Source organism: Madurella fahalii (assembly GCF_045866475.1).
Source record: "Madurella fahalii IFM 68171 DNA, scaffold_3, whole genome shotgun sequence".
Classification (NCBI taxonomy): domain Eukaryota; kingdom Fungi; phylum Ascomycota; class Sordariomycetes; order Sordariales; genus Madurella; species Madurella fahalii.
This window is the reverse complement of record NW_027263973.1, coordinates 2,470,376-2,485,655: the sequence shown is the minus strand read 5'-3', so window position 1 is coordinate 2,485,655 and position 15,280 is coordinate 2,470,376. Positions and strand designations below refer to the sequence as shown.

Genomic DNA, 15,280 nt, shown 5'->3' with positions numbered 1-15,280 from the left:
TTCATTCTTCCAGCAGGTACGAATGATGCCGACAAAATCCGCCCCATGCTCCAAATGACACACACGCCTGCATCTTGATAACCAGTAACCACCGATATCCGAGTCCTAGTGATAAAAGGAAAAGAAAGGAAAGAGAGAGAGAAAAAGGAACAGACAACGCCACCATCCGTTCAATAGACCATAGCAACAAGAGCCTCCAAAAGCACCAAAAAAAAAAAGAGAGAAAAAAAGAGGGATAAGAGATAAAGGGATTAAAAAAAGAAAAGGAAAGAAAATAAAACTCACCTTCCGCCCTTAACATCAGCAACCAACCTCCTACTGCCCTCCACTCTCGCCGCATTCCCGCTGCCGCTCCCACTCCCGCTCCCATAGAGCATCTCCAACAGCTTCCCCTTCTGCCGCGTACGCACGCCCTCGAGGTACAGGCCCACATCCTCTAGGCCGCGGATCTGCTCCTCGATGGTCAGGGTGCTGCTGTTGACGCTGCGGACCAAGGGGGAGACGAGCTTGCGGCGGAGGGCCTCGAGGTTGGCCTTGAGGGCGAGGAGCTTGTGGTTGTGCTCGACGAGGATGCCCTTGTTGCGGACCGTCTTCTCGCGGACGTTCTGCAGCAGCAGGCGGTTGCGCTCGTACTTGGCCACCTCGCTGGCCTTGGCGCCCAGGATGCGGGTCCAGAGCGACGAGAGGAGGTCGGCGTGCCGGTCGTCCTGCAGCGACGCCTCGCGCACCACGGTGCGCGCCAGGTTGAGGAACTGGTGGTCGATGGCCTCGAACAGGGCGAAGAGCGCGAGCGAGTGCTGCAGCTCCGACGCTACCGCGTCTTCCAGCACCGTGAGGAACTCGTTGAAGGTGCGCTGCAGCGTCTGCTTGGTGCGCTGCGGGGTCGACTGCCCGAACAAGGAGGTCGCGAGGCTGCCGAGCCGCGTGGGTTGCCCCGTGACCGGGTCTTCGAGGATGCCCGCGTTGGAGAGGAGATTGTGGATGTTGTCGAAGGCGGACGATAGCGGGAGAGGGGGCAGTTGTTGGACTTGGGAGAGCTCGCGGCGGGCCCAGTCCATTACGATGAGGATGCTGGTAGCGAGCGGAGGTTAGTTTACGAAGAATGTATGGAGAAAGGAAAGTTAGGATAGGAAAAGGAGAAACTCTACCCGTCGATATCCCCGTCGACGTTGGCAAAGAACTTTGTCAGCTCAATGGCGAGCGTCTTGAGGCTGTCGCTGAGCTCGTCCAGCTCCTTCACAATGATCGGAGCCGACGTCATGTTGCTGCTTCGCACGCTCTCGCCAAGATCCCAGACGGCGACGCCCGTCGCCTGCAGGTCGCCAACTTGCTGGAGCCCATTCTCCGAGTAGTAAATCAAGGGCTCGAGCGAGCGCGCGACGGCGGCGACCTTGACCAAGTCCGGGACGGGCCGCAGCGCTGCGGGCTGCGAAAGCCACCGTATTGCCGCGTAGGACAGCACGGCCACCATAAACGAGGTGAGCATGGATATCCAAGAGCGCGTCATGGCGCTGAATCCACCGCGGACGGAATTAATGGCCATCTCGATTGGCTCCGTCCGGTGTTGGACCTCTGCCCTGACAGCGAACCGAATGTCTGGTGGGGGATGTTGTGAGTTTTGGGAAAGAGAAGCGGCCGGACAAAGGAGTCTTCTGACTTACAGTTGTCTGCAACGTCCTTCGACTTGAGGATCCCATCTTTGAGCTCGCTCAATGCCAGACGATCATCTAGATCTTCTTGTTTGATATTGATTGCATCATCAATGAGATGCTGCTGGGCGGGATAATACTCGGGTTCCGGGCTGCGCTCCTTTTCGGGCGATAAGCTCCCCGTCGGCAACCTTGTCCTGATGGCCTGCGCAAGGATCTCGTCGCCTTCGTCGGCGCTCTCGTACTCGGGACTGCTCTCGCGCGAGCGCCCCACATCGTCGTACATCATCATCAGGTTGTCACTCTTGCGCCAGAAGCCGCTGCTGCGGTCGCCGTTGCCGAGGCGCCTCCAGGCCGGAGGACTGTAGCCACCGGCGGAAGCCCCCGAATCCGAAGCCTCGCTCGCCGTGTCGTCGCTCCGGAAGCCCGAGTGGGCTGACGGGTACCCGAACGGGAGGCGCGGGCTGCCAATCGAGGGCGCGAAGTCGTCCAGTGACGCGTCGAGATGGTCGAGAGGACCCATGGTTATCGCTGTCGTTTCCGCCATGATTTCCCGGTCCTCCTCCTCCTCCTCCTCCGCCGGCGGTGCCTCTGCTAGAACCGCTGCTCCGTCTGCTGCTGCTGCCTCGGGGCGGCTCCCTACGATTTGGCTTTTCCTTCTTCCCGCTCCTGTTGCCGCTGCTGCCGCTGCTGCTGCCACTGGCGGCAATAGTGCTCGTGCTGGTGATGATGTCGTACGGGAAATCGGTGAGTAACGGGGGTAACGGCTTGTCCTCGACCTGTCGTCGGCGAAACGGTTTCTCCTCTAGAAGCTCCTCGTCCCCCTCGTCCTCCTCTATGATGGGCGAGAATGTTCGTTGCTGTTTGCGTCGTCTGAAGAATAGTGACCTCCACCGGATTGACGGCAGAGGTGGTAGATACAGGAAGATGAAGACCAAGGACAGCACGAGCGAAGCGACCCAGGCGCTCGGGGCGACAGTGATGCTGATCAGTGATACGTTGTTGTTAACGGTGAAGAGAGACTGCATCACATCGGACGGTGTTGCGGCGTCGCCCGCGAGAGAGATTCGGCCGGCTTCGATGGGCGCAAGGGAGGGGGCCGATCGGGTGTACGGCGCGATGCCCGCTTGGGTTGACGGTGTGAGTCGGAAGGGGGGGGAAGCGGTTGAGCCGGGATTGGGTGCGATTCACGCCGCCTTTTGGTCGTCTTTTCACTCTCTGCCTCTCAACAGCTACGAAGCGTCCAGACAGTTCAATACCCAAAAGACAGTCGCATCGCAATGTCAACAGAGGGCTCGTCGTTGTTTCTGCCTCAGATCCTCAGGCCGCATCGCATCGCATTTGCTTCCATCCCCCCACCGGTCCGTCCCACCATTGGATTGGATACGACCGGGGCCCCCCCAAAAACGAGAGGCTGGGGAAGCTTCCCCCGCCCATGCAGTCCCGCCGCACGGCATTCGCTGACAACCAACTAACCACCCCCGCACAGTCCCTTGTCAAGGGAGGGGCGACATCCTCGTCCCGCTCGTCCAACTCGAGGTAATGCCGGGCCCACCTACGTAGTACGTCTTGACTCCAGGTTACCTGATTTGGCGAGCAAACCCCGGGCAGATGCGGCTTTGGCCGTGGTGTGACACGGACCGAACGTCAAGCTGTCTCTTCCCACCATCTGAAAGAAGCAGAATAATAAGTGACAACCCCTTCCAGCGGACGCAAGGGACCTTTCTTGTTTTTGGTGGGGCAAATGTTCAACGCCCCGCATCTGGCCCGTCCACTCGATGTTGCGTATCCACTATCAAGGCGTAGTGTAATTATACTGCATGTAGGGCCATCGTGATGGGAAGTGCCTGAAGATTCTCGCATGCAGATCGTGAGTGCCATCCGAGCAGACTAGGGATAGGTAAGCACTACAATAGAGAATGTAAGACTTGCTGAAGACGAATCGGCGGTGGATGGCTACTATCTTCGGACACACTTGACTCCCTCCACGCCGTCATCAAACCCCGGTTCAGACCTCATACCCAGACAGGTATGGGACAAGGACTAGATCACAATTACCATGCGGCAGTCGAGTCGTCGGTTGTCATAAGTCTCATTAGAGTGGCCTGATGATAACGAGAGCGAGAGCGAGAGCGAGAGCGAGAGTCTGTTCCCAGGTGTTTTATACAATATCGCCGAAACCATCCATTGTAAAACGACAGCCGCCATGTGTAGCAACACACACCTGGCGAGATAACAATTGCCACTAAAACCCAATGACCCAAGAAATGAAAGAATGGGAGGCCGAATCAACTTCATGAGGGGTCCTTCCCTATTAGAAGCGTCTTCCCCAAAACCTCCTTTGTGCTCCCAACCTCTAATCAATCTTTGCGTTTGCCAAGCTCCGAGCCGCCGGGTTATGGATATTATTGACCTGGTGCGTAGACGGCACCCGCTTATACTTGCCTTGCTTCCTCAGGCGCTTCCTAGCCACCATGACGGGCACCGAGCTCTTGGTGACCAAGTAGTTGGAAAACGAGCCCAATATGACACTGGCGTACAATATACGTCAGTTACTGTCTAAAAATGGGAACAAAAGGAATGAGAGAGTACATACCCCTTGAGCGCGCTCCGCCCCCTGCTCCCCAAGATGACCAAAGTGGGATTCACCAGGTCAATCACCTCGGTAATCAAGTGCTTGGGGTTCTTGCAATGCAACACCTCGACAATGACCCTCACCTGCAGCCTCGTCTTGCGCAGGAGCTTGGTTACGCGCTCGCTGATCTCCTGCACCGCGCGGTACCGCTCCTCCTCCGCTTTGCTGCGCTCCCTGCTCGACGGCGCGGGCGAGATGCTCGCCTCGGACGCCTGGGATAGCGGCGTGGAGCGCGTGTGGAGCGGTAGGTTGGTGCCGCTTGGCGTGACGGGCGTCTTGCTGGCCGTCACGGCATTGATGGCCGCCGCCTGCTCCTTCATCGCCTTGGGCTCGTCGGGCACCGCCGCGTTGCTGTCCCCCGCCACAATGCCCGTCTCCTCGTCGACGCAGTAGATGGCCAGAAGCGTGTCGCCGTCTCGCAGGACGGTGCCAATGGCCCATTCAAGCGCGTGTGTCGACTCGTCGCTAAGGTCTGTCGCTACTAGGTACTTGCGCGGAGGCCGGTGCTCTTCTTCGGCGTCTTGGACGAGCTTGGCGTACTCGCCGCGGGTGATGATCTGGATTGTGCGGTGAGACTCGGGCGTGTCCATGATTTGCGTCATGGAAAAAGATAGCTTCTGTGCTCGCTTGATGTCGGTAATGTCCGCCTCTGTGTCCGAGTCTATGGGCGTGCGCGAGCCGGTCCTCGGAGGGAGATCAAAGCTCGTGGCTGGGTGTATGACGGGTTTGCTGTGCTTCACCCGCTCGCCAGACGGCGCCGTCACTGTGATTTCCGGCTCATCGAGCAACGACCTGTATTGGTATGTAGGCTGCTGCGCGGCTACTTGGACGCCTGCTCGGTACGGTCAGCAATCCCACCCCTTTTGCGCCGTGAACAGCCCCGCCTAATCGATCACTTACGTTCTTCCTCAGCCGCTGCCAGCAGGCTGCGCACCTTCTTCTGCGACCCTGAAGACTCGGGCCCGTCGGGCGACTTGAGATTGTCAAAGCTCCGAGCAGTCTTCCTCCCGCGCTCGTTCTCCTCGTCAGACGAGCTCCCCCCATTGTCGTCGCTGCTATCCTCGGCCAGCAGCTCGCCGTCCGGGCCCAGGTAGTCCTTAGCTAACCTCCCGTTTCTGGCCGCATCGTTTGATCTCTTCCGCCGTCCCAGTTCCGACAGGCTCCCCCCGGAGCGTGCGAGAGCGGCATCCGATAGACGTCTGTAGGCATTGTTGTAATCAACGTTCTGATTGTCGCCCAGCATTGTTTGGCCGGCGGGACTCAAAGGACGGCCTATCATCGAGGAGCGAGGGGAGTGAGACCGCATGCCCAGGCGATTATGCGGTGACTTTGATTTGTTCGAAAGACGCATGGACGGTCCGGCCGAGGAGTGATGGCGGCCCCTGTCGCCGGGAAGAACCAGGCCTGCTACATCGTTTCCTCTCATTACTTCGGCCATGGCACTGGCGCGTTTGCCGCCTTGCGTGACCCGTTTCGGGAGGGCTTGGCCCGCGTTGTTCGTGATGATTCCAGCGAACTGGTACTCCGAGGTCGGATCATGCCTAGCCGTGTTCGAGCGGGGTCCAAAGTCGACTGGCCTGATGGCAGCATCCGACATGCTCCTGGGATGAGTATGACTGGTAGAATTGGCGCGAGAGCTCGGGTCAGTCGGTGACGACGGCGTACTCAGCACCTGCTTTGCTCCGGGTGGGGGTGGGGTGTCAATGTCCAGCATGCTCCGGACTGGCGGTGGCGTGGGGCTGTCAACATCGAGCATGCTCCTCACAGGGGCTAATTGCGGGGAGGTAGTCTTAGTACTAAGATTCATGGGGGAGACTGGGGAGCGAAGTAGAGGGGACGAAGGGGCATCACCAATATCTAACATGCTGCGCACCGGGGAGCGGGGTGTTGTGTATGGGGACGGGGAGCGGGCGTCCAGCGAGCTGGGCGGTCTGGGTCGCTGATTCGAAGTCCCCTCTAAAAGCGCAAGCACCTCTCTTCTCTCTTCATCGAGCATCGCCTCCATCGACATCGCTTGATGCCGGGCCATGGCGGGCAGCTTCAGCGATCTGCTCCGGTGACGGTGTTGCTAGCTGTGAATGTGTGTGCAGCGCAACCAAGTAGAGCGGCAAGGTCGCCGCGGGGATCGGATGACTAGGCGGTAGCTCGCTGTTGCACCGCCCGACGGTCGTCAACGAGGCAGGATACGAGGCGGATTCCGAATGAACGCGAATCGCTGAAATAGCATTGTGTTTTGGTGTAGGGCGAGTTCACTCTTTGTCGAACCTCAGATCATGGCGGGGCAGCTGTTTTTGCTTCTCCGTCCGAAGGTGCTGCCAAGACGAGTCTGAGGAGGCGCAAGACGGGGTTCCGTTCTGCCAAGCACAGTTGGCAAGGCCAAGAGCTGGCGAACAAGCGGCAAGGGGCCGTAAGAAACGTGCTTAATCTGCGTGCCGATTAACTGCGTAATATATAGCTCCGTCGGAGATATGCAGAGCTTTGGCTGCAGCTATCGGATAAGCAGAAAACTCAAGCAAACGGCACCTGAATCGGCGGGGTTAAGGGGACACAGGCTTTTTCAACCTTCATCAATCTGAACAGCCCCTTCGCAGTGGATGACGTGCGGGGGTGGAGAGAGCCCGGTGGGTCACTGCCCCAGGATGCGAACTCGATATGAACTCTGCGCATAGACCGGTCCTATCTAACTACATATCAAGCCCACTAATACATGTTGTGGCTAGGGAAGGGAATGAGACGGAGATAACAATCGAGGCAAGGCACTAAGACAGGCTCAGGAGACAAGCCAGATTTTACTTCTTGGTTTGATCCAGGTGCTGGACGTACCTCCGCAGACATGGCTGATTTAGACGAGGTCCCAAAGGTGTGACGCGCATCCGCACCAGCGGAAGTGCCCGGACGCCACTGGTGGACGGGGGGCTGAACGGCAAATGCAACCCGTGCCTTGCGTCTTCCGGCTGGCCCGGCCTGGACCGGACCGGGGACCTGGAGCAGTCAGATTCATGTGCCTGGTTTTAGCGCTATCGTTCTTCCAGCACCTGCTTAAAATTCCAGGATGTAATCGTTGGAAGCAGACATTTCACTGCGCAAGTTGAGTACATAAAGCACCCGACCACCAACCACAACCTGAAAAGCCAGCACCCCAGAATCGCGGGTAGGACGTTGAATATTTATCCATACAAGTAATGTACAGGGCATCGCCCAAACCTTCGCCACGCATCCGTAGGCCTCGATATTCGTAGAGGATCCTTAGGCCGACTCCTACTCTTCCAGAGCCATCACACCCAATATCCCCTCGCACTTAGATCATACCCTTGATGGAAGGGTTGGCCAAGTTGGCACGATTACTCGTACCAGCCTTGTGAATTTGCATGCGCTTATCCCAGACGGGCGAACGGCCCTCCACCACGGCCACGATCTCCTCAGCCACGCGGTGCGGGAACATGGCCCGACCACTCCCCTTGGACTTCTTCTTGTTCACGACATCCAGAATCCAGCTGAACGCGATTCTCCTCCTCTGCCGGACTCTCAGGGGCATGGGCACTTCAAGGGACTTGCCGCTACCAGCCAGACCTTTGAAGCCTCGCATCTTGATCAACGGCGCAACCGAATCGATAGCGAGACCGAGGTAGAGGACGGGGTCAAGTGGGAGGTGCGACGGCGGAGGCGCGCCCGGGAGGAGGGGCTTCGACGGGTCTAACTTTGGGGCGGGTGATGTCCGCAGGTAGTTGAGTATCATCGCCATGTCCTACAACCCTCCGTCAGAACAACCTCTACTCGAATAACATACTGGCAGCTTCTGTCCTCACCCTCTGCGCTTTAGCCAGTTTCCCGTCCTTCATGAGGAGTTTTGTGACCTGCATAACGATATCGTCGTACCGGTGTTTCGCATTCTTCTGCGCTGGTAGTGGCATTTCTGGCAGCCCGTACTTGTGGCCTTCTGTCGAGGCATCAAGGGGGCTCAGGCCATATTCGATCATCTGTAGTTGGCTCAGGGCGACTTCATTCTCGCTGCTAGTCGGGGCAAGAGGTTCGCGCTTGGGAGGCATAGATGGCGGCGGCGGCGGCGGCGGCGGGGGCATGTTGCTCTCGGGTAACCGCGATGTCGGCATGTCGGCCAACCCTCGTGCAAGAGCTGCCGGCCCGGGCTGCGGCCATTGGGCAGCTGCCCGGGTCCGTATAGAAAGGGCTCTGCACGCCGACCAGACGTTCAACCGCGGAGGCATCGTTACTGTGTGGTGAGATCGGCAATACACGCCCAGGAACAATGTCGCGGTCGCTTTACTCGTCGAGCATTTCTCGAAAAATTGCCAGTCAACCCGGGGTTTAGCCGGGCTCACAAAAGCGTCTGTGCTCTACACATCCCCTGTCCTACTTAATTGGCACGGGCTCACTGCCGTTCTCCGGGATCCCAATTCGACCATGCCGGCCCGGGAAGATATCGACACCGTAGACCCATCCCGTTCCGTTCGGAAGTCAATTCGACGCGTCACTCCGGACTGGGGAACGGAATTCATGCCTGATCTCTGTGACGCCTAGGTAATCACACAGATACTGCATCTCGGCACTCGGCCCCGGGACTCCGCTGCGAACTGCACAAACCCCACTTGCTCACGCAACGGCCCAGAACCCCAACCCCACACACCGCTTCCAGACCTCGAGAGGATGGAACCTGCTGAGAGCAAGGCTGGCCAGCCGATTCTCAGCTGCATAAAAAGTGCACGTGAAACGAAGCGAATGCTGACCGCCTTCAGACAAGTTATTCATCCACTGGTTCACGCAGTCCGGTAGTTGCCCAAGCCAAGCTCGCTTGTTAGCTGTCCACGCATTGCCGTGCATGAAAACAACCCCCCTCCGTCCATTCCCCCTATGCTGCTTCCCGACTGCCAACACAATGGGTGGCGCCAGTCACGGGAACACATGATGCTGCTGCTTTGCTGCTTCACGGTTGAATTGTGTCTACGTGGACACTGAGTCAACCTACCATATCCTGGTCGCCCTCTGAAGCTCGGGCCGAGCGACAACTGCCGCCGTATTTCCCAGGCGGGGAACAATTCCTCAACGAGTTTTCACCGAGCGGTGTGGTAATTTGTGGTTATCATTACTCCAGGCCAAGCCGGTCCTGGTTTTATCTGATCGACCGATGAACCCCGGATTTTTGTCTAACACAATCTCGCCGGAACTTTCCAGTCAAGGGGATCACCATCCTATAGATTTAGAGCTGCATTGCTTTTTTCCAATCTGTCATGATCATGAAATCAATAAAATAAATTCCTTCAAAAAATGGGCGGCAAAAGGGGTACGAGGAGTCGGGAAATATGCCCGTCATCGAGCGTATCTTTCCCAGCAATCCCAACAACCGTAACAACAAACGAGTAAATGTTCGAGACAGCCCATCCAATTTAAACCAATCCAGCCAGCCCTTCCCCAATTTAACCATGAACATCACGAGAAAACTTTTTCCTGTCCCTGAAGCCCCATGGCATTCGCCTGCTGCCTCCCTGCCGTTCCGCCCTTGTCCCGTCTGTACGACCGGGGGACGCTTCACCGGACGGCGGATCAGGCAGACCGCTTTTCCCGAAAGCATCCGCCGCCCGGTCCAGCACAGCACAATTGAACAAGAGTGTGCCGCGGCATCCAAAGAGGTAACAAGACAGCCACGGAGCCGCGGAGATTCCCTCCCTCAATTCCAAGTTCCCATCAGGGGACTTTGGAACGATGGAAATAAACGTCCCTCCAAACCAAATAGTTCCAGCCACCATACAAAACTGCCTGCCACCGTCGCGATTGATTGATATCAGCCTTGCCTTTGTTTGCCCGTCCAGTAGGGGTTAAAAAAAATTTGAGAAACGCAGCCCGATGATCCCTCCCTTTCTCGAGAAGCCAATTCGGAATTGGGGTATCAGCCAGTCCATCCACCCAGCCCAGCCCCGCCCAGCCCACGCGGCCCACAGCAAACAAACCAGAACAACATACGCAAAAGCATTAGGGCGAAGGGAGAAAAAAAAAAAAAGAGCGAGAAAAGCCAACACTGCCAATTGACATGACGAGAAACCAAAACAACCCAACAGACAAAAAACCACACATGGTAATGAAACTTCCTCCGTCGCTGATGAATCCGTTTGGGGAAACCGCCGTCCGAAAACTACTTGATCCGATTTCGCCGTGTGGCATGGCCAATGTCCGTCAAACTCCAGTGCTTGTGTGTGAGAGAGAAAGAGGTGCCTCGCCTAAGAAATGAGTAAAAAGAGAAGAAAACATGCTAGCATCGTACATTAGAAGGGTAGTGTAGATTGAAAGGGGGGAGGGTGTAAAAATCAACGAAGCCAAAACTGTGGAATCGATGCTGAAGAAGATTGTGTCGACATAAGTGGGAAGTCGACTGCTGGCGGTTGTTGATCCCGGCAGTTGAGAGAGAAAAGAGAAGCCGAGTCAGAGAGCCTGAAGCAAAAAGAGGAGGAAGAGATGAGGGAAGATTGAGAGACAGGCCGCTGCAGCCCCAAGACAAGACCGAAAAACAGCACACATGTCATCAGCTTTGGCTCAAACTTTCCCATCCAGGGAAAAGATTCAAGCCAACAAGCCAACCAAAACACGGCCATTTTCGATCCCCTCTGGAAGAAGCGAGCGAGCCCATCCATCTCCGCTCTCCCCTTTCCTCTCCCCCCCTCTCATCCTCTTCCGGCTCACCGCGCCACCTCCCTACTCATCCCACCCAGATGGTCGTCACCATCCACTGCTCCTGCTAGTAGCCGGCGAGCTGGGCGCGACGAGCCAGTTGTACGCCACTTCGGCGGCATCGTCCTTGGCATTCTGGAGGTTCTTGCCATCATACCAGAACCGGGCGCGGTGAGGCTGCCCGAGGACGGTTACTGAGCTAGACCAAGCGGTGCGTCCGCCTGAATTTAGGGGCGGGGGGTGTCAGTCAGCTTCCGAGGGGGGAAACGGTGATAGTGGGAGTGCACGAGACTCACCTCGCCGATCCGACATGATCTGGAACACAGGTGACGGAATATCACGGACCCGGCAGGCATCTGTTCAAACGCAGAAGTGAATGAATGGTTAGTTAATCTGTAAATATGTCGAAGACAATAGCGAGACTGTGTTGCACTCTGGAACGGGCCAGTGGAATCAAATCATGTCCTACCCTCGAGTTTGCTTTGCCAGGTCTTATAACCCATTGTGGATGTGTGTGCGTGGGGCGCGTGCGTGCGTGCGTGCGTGTGTCTGTGTGTCTGTGTGTTCGTGTGTGTAGTTTGTCCGGGAGTGCCGGGTTCTTGAACAGAAACGAGAATTTAAAGTTTCCCGGGAAGTTGGTGATTCGTCACCGCTAAGCAGAGAGGGATCGAGAGAAACGGTGTGGAGTTTTGTTTCGAGCAAAGAACGGTGTGGATGGGTGGTCACACTTGCGAGAAGATCTGCAGAAGGCCTATGCCTCTTGGGCTGGATGGACTTATGGGAGAGCGAGGGTTGATGAAATAAAAGAGTAGGAGAGAAGTCACAGGCGGTGATGTTGTTCCTGGGATCGTCTTTATAGCTTCGGCACCGTCCGCAATGGTGCCACTCAGGCTCCAGCCAACTGGCCTGGTGACGGGCAATGAGGCAGGAGAAACAGACGGAGTGATGTGGCCGCAAGGGATTCGAAGAGTAGAGGTGTGCTTAATTAAGACGCATGTCCCTTGTCTGTGTGGTCTGTGCCGTATCTTGTCTTGCTAATTCCGAGACGGCTTGTTTGTTCGCAAAGGTGCAGCAAGACTCATCAGCAAAGGACGGGACAGTGCATCGTGGACAGGCACAGAAGGATGGACGGGCAACCGGATGAGGCAAGAGGCTCTTTTACTCTCCCGCTACCCTCCTTGGGCGAGGTTGAGCAGAAAGGGCAGGGCCAGTTATCAGCGGTTAGACTGGTGTGATAGCCACTCGGTGTGGGTAGAGCAGCGTGTCTGAGCACGCATTGGCCGGCTGCGTTTCCGTTATGCTGGAAGGCGGTGGATGGGAAAGGTTTCTTTGGTTTTCTTCTTCCCTCTCTTTTCGTTTTCAACATTGCTTTTTGTACCTCTGCCGCTGCCGTGCGCCAAGTCACCGGTCTGCAACGACCACGGTGCCACTCGAGCCCGGATCCGCTGGGTCTCGAGCGAACCATGACACTAGTCAAGACCTTCGGTTGCTGCAGCAGACGCGACTGGGAACGAGGAATACACGGCATCCCCCGAGGCGCACACCTGAACGGCGGATGCCAGCAATGGCACGAACACAGCGTGGACGCACAGTAGCGCGGCGCCGAGCACCATGGCAGCCATTGGCGAGGTCCAGGTGCCGTCGTGTCCCATCAGATGAAGAAGGAAGGAGAACGGCAGATGGAAATGCACAAAAAAAAAAAAGCAATGTGACAAGGCCGCGGTTTGTGAGCAAGGACGAGTCTTGGTGCCCACTGGGGGTGCTGAGCTGTCGGCCCACTTGGGCAACGAACTACCTGAAAGGGGCTAGGGCCAAGGAACCGCCAGGGACGAAAGGTGAAGTGTCGCTAGCTTTCGCCTTTGTCATGGAGCAGCAACCCAGCGCTGCTGCATGACAATTGTTGAATGGATACCTTTCGTTGCGGGCTGGGCAGAAATGCCGTGTAGTTCGGGTGCCAAGGACCCCGAACCTTGGACTGAGTTGTCAACAGTCATACGGGCCGTAGCCTAAATCGAGAGCGGCCAAGCCCTGCCGAAAGTGTCTGGAAGGCTGCAAGAGCCCCTCAGTGGGGTGTGAAACCTGTTCACCGTGATTGATAACAGCGAATCGGGCAGCAGCGGATGGTATTTGCTCTGTCCGCGTTGCCTGGTCACAATTGGGCGACAAACGTTGCACAATCCTCTCCAAGGGCGTGCCGCCCCTGGCAAACCTCTGGACTTCTCTCCTCGGTGCACCAGATTGCCAGCAGTGCCGCCCGCGACAACTTAACCTTGGTAGTCCGTTTCTTGTTGATCACGGCGTTCTGATGACCACCAATTGCTCCAAAAGGGCATGGCGTGTGGTCGGGCACCGTACGTCTCCTTCCGTATAATGACAGCATTCACCAGACCAACAGCGTGTCAGAAGCGCCGTGTGGACAAGCGATCCGGCGCAAAATGTGCCCCTTCTGGAACCATCTACCGCCCGGAGTGATCGACCACCGCACGCAAGGTACTGAGAACAAATGAACGCCGGCCCTTCGTTACCGGCCAGCCGGAGCGTCCAGTGGGTTCGGCTCCAGGGTTGACGGTCGAAAGCATCCGGATGTTACGCAGTACCACCCCCAGAGCCTCTGGAAAACGGATCTTTGTGAGGCCATGACGAATCGGTAGGTTGCAAACCGGCGGCGCCAAGTTCCTGGGAAGATCGAGCTTATCGTTGCGTGTAGGTTCCCTTGAGCGGCATGCCGGAGCCTGGACGGTGCGAAATAAGAAAACGGCCTGTAGCATGGGGCAATATGTTGTTCGGCCCTCTGCGTCGAACAGGGTTGTGCGTCACGTGGTTGGAATCCGACAGTTGAGATGTCAGCGAAGGTGGAAGAAGGCCTTGAGAGGCTTGCCAGCCGAATTTGTCAGCCAGTTGGCATCATGTCTCTGATGCCACTTGGTCTGCTGCGGCTCCCGCACGTATTCCAGGTAGATATCTACCTTTCGTTGTTACTCGGTGGCCGGTCACGTCGAGTCGATCGTCCAAAGGGAAGTCTGGCCACAGTGGGCTGCCCAGGTCCGCTTGCGCATTCTTCGGAGGCCAGCCAGCGCCATACCAAACCGATGAGAATGATATTGAACACCGCATATCACCCTCAGCAGCTTTCTCGGCCAAGTCCTAGTGCGCGGTGGTCGAACAGCATCATGCAGGATTCCGTCGAGTGACACGCGGCTCCTCCGCATCGGTTCCGCAGACCGGGCCGCATTAGATAGAAAGTATCGAGACGGTGAGGGACAAAGCTGATATCGTAAATGCATTACCAAGTCGGCTCGAGCCGGTCAGACAGGATGATAGAGGTGAGAGATAGACACGAACCGGCGCTTGAGCGGCTTCTTGCCACTAAGTACGTGACAAATACTCGTCACCAATAGGCGTGCATTCTTCGGTCTGTTTGTGCCACGGGGCAGTGCGCATAGAGCTCTGATTAGGGTGGAAACTGTGCGGCTCCGGTAGGGTACAGATGCCGAAGATGCAGAGGGTAAACGCTGAGCAGTTTCGGAAACTGGCGAACACCGATGCAACACGGGCGGCAGTGAGCAATGTTTTGGACAGTCGTGACATCTGCCGTGACCCGTTGGCTGCCGTTCGAAATTGGCCGGGCCGCAAGCACCCGTCCGCGTAATATGGCCACGGTAGGCCTCACGGAGACGAACGAAGTGTGAGATGGGAGAATTTGACGAACAACGGCGTCAGATAACGACACATGCTGGAGACGGAAGGCAACGAGTTATTTAAACATCGGGAGTGCCGGTATGCCGTCATCGGCCTCCACTGCCGCGCCACCAGGTCAAGTGAGGCTGGCATCGTTAGTGAACGCGGTGCGGGCTGATGACGGAATAAGAGGCGCTGAACCGTGTATCGTGGCCCTCAGGTAGCTGTTTCGGACATGATAGTTGGCATGGATGAGTGGTTAGATCCGTTGTTGGGCTTCCATGCGTTGGCCAGCCGCGGTGTCTCTTCCTCTTGCGACATGCCGCTTAGAGACTAGTTGAAGCCGCCATCAGAGGTTGGGCAAAGACTAGGTGTTAGCCTCGGGCAGCCGCAATTATCTGCTCTGGTCATCAAGAATGCCACGGGCCGGAACTGGATGAGAAGAGGCCTACTATTGGTGGACGCGTTATACTCAAGGATCAAGGGAGTTTGCCGGAGTGGCATGGACTTTACCATGGGTGACATTGGGCCTCAGGGAACGTCTGTGGATTGGACAAAGTTGAGGCTGGGGTGGCAGCCCAGTTGTAGTGTAACATGGAATCGACAGCAGTGGCCTCTGTTCCTTAAGACTTAAGAACGGCCC

General features: G+C 56.8%; 5 protein-coding genes across 5 annotated transcripts; all 5 read right to left on the bottom strand.

The window, feature by feature from the left end:
* Positions 1-281: 281 nt before the first annotated feature.
* On the bottom strand, positions 282-2,196 carry MFIFM68171_06197 (Cytochrome c-like domain protein; the record flags this gene model as incomplete). The annotated part of the gene is made up of 3 exons (XM_071061617.1): positions 282-1,071; positions 1,149-1,596; positions 1,662-2,196. 3 exons carry the CDS (start codon positions 2,194-2,196, stop codon positions 282-284), a joined length of 1,773 nt encoding a protein of 590 aa, XP_070917718.1.
* Positions 2,197-2,243: 47 nt separating this feature from the next.
* MFIFM68171_06196 (uncharacterized protein) lies at positions 2,244-2,677 on the bottom strand (the record flags this gene model as incomplete). Its single annotated transcript, XM_071061616.1, has 2 exons — positions 2,244-2,274; positions 2,388-2,677. 2 exons carry the CDS (start codon positions 2,675-2,677, stop codon positions 2,244-2,246), a joined length of 321 nt encoding a protein of 106 aa, XP_070917717.1.
* Positions 2,678-4,005: 1,328 nt separating this feature from the next.
* Positions 4,006-6,313, bottom strand: MFIFM68171_06195 (UspA domain-containing protein; the record flags this gene model as incomplete). The annotated part of the gene is made up of 3 exons (XM_071061615.1): positions 4,006-4,180; positions 4,246-5,116; positions 5,185-6,313. The coding sequence occupies 3 exons, from the start codon at positions 6,311-6,313 to the stop codon at positions 4,006-4,008; spliced, it is 2,175 nt and encodes a 724-aa protein (XP_070917716.1).
* Positions 6,314-7,582: 1,269 nt separating this feature from the next.
* On the bottom strand, positions 7,583-8,507 carry MFIFM68171_06194 (37S ribosomal protein S7, mitochondrial; the record flags this gene model as incomplete). The annotated part of the gene is made up of 2 exons (XM_071061614.1): positions 7,583-8,029; positions 8,091-8,507. The coding sequence occupies 2 exons, from the start codon at positions 8,505-8,507 to the stop codon at positions 7,583-7,585; spliced, it is 864 nt and encodes a 287-aa protein (XP_070917715.1).
* Positions 8,508-11,007: 2,500 nt separating this feature from the next.
* Positions 11,008-11,462, bottom strand: MFIFM68171_06193 (DRBM domain-containing protein; the record flags this gene model as incomplete). The annotated part of the gene is made up of 3 exons (XM_071061613.1): positions 11,008-11,180; positions 11,256-11,315; positions 11,429-11,462. The coding sequence occupies 3 exons, from the start codon at positions 11,460-11,462 to the stop codon at positions 11,008-11,010; spliced, it is 267 nt and encodes an 88-aa protein (XP_070917714.1).
* Between the last annotated feature and the right edge of the window lie 3,818 nt (positions 11,463-15,280).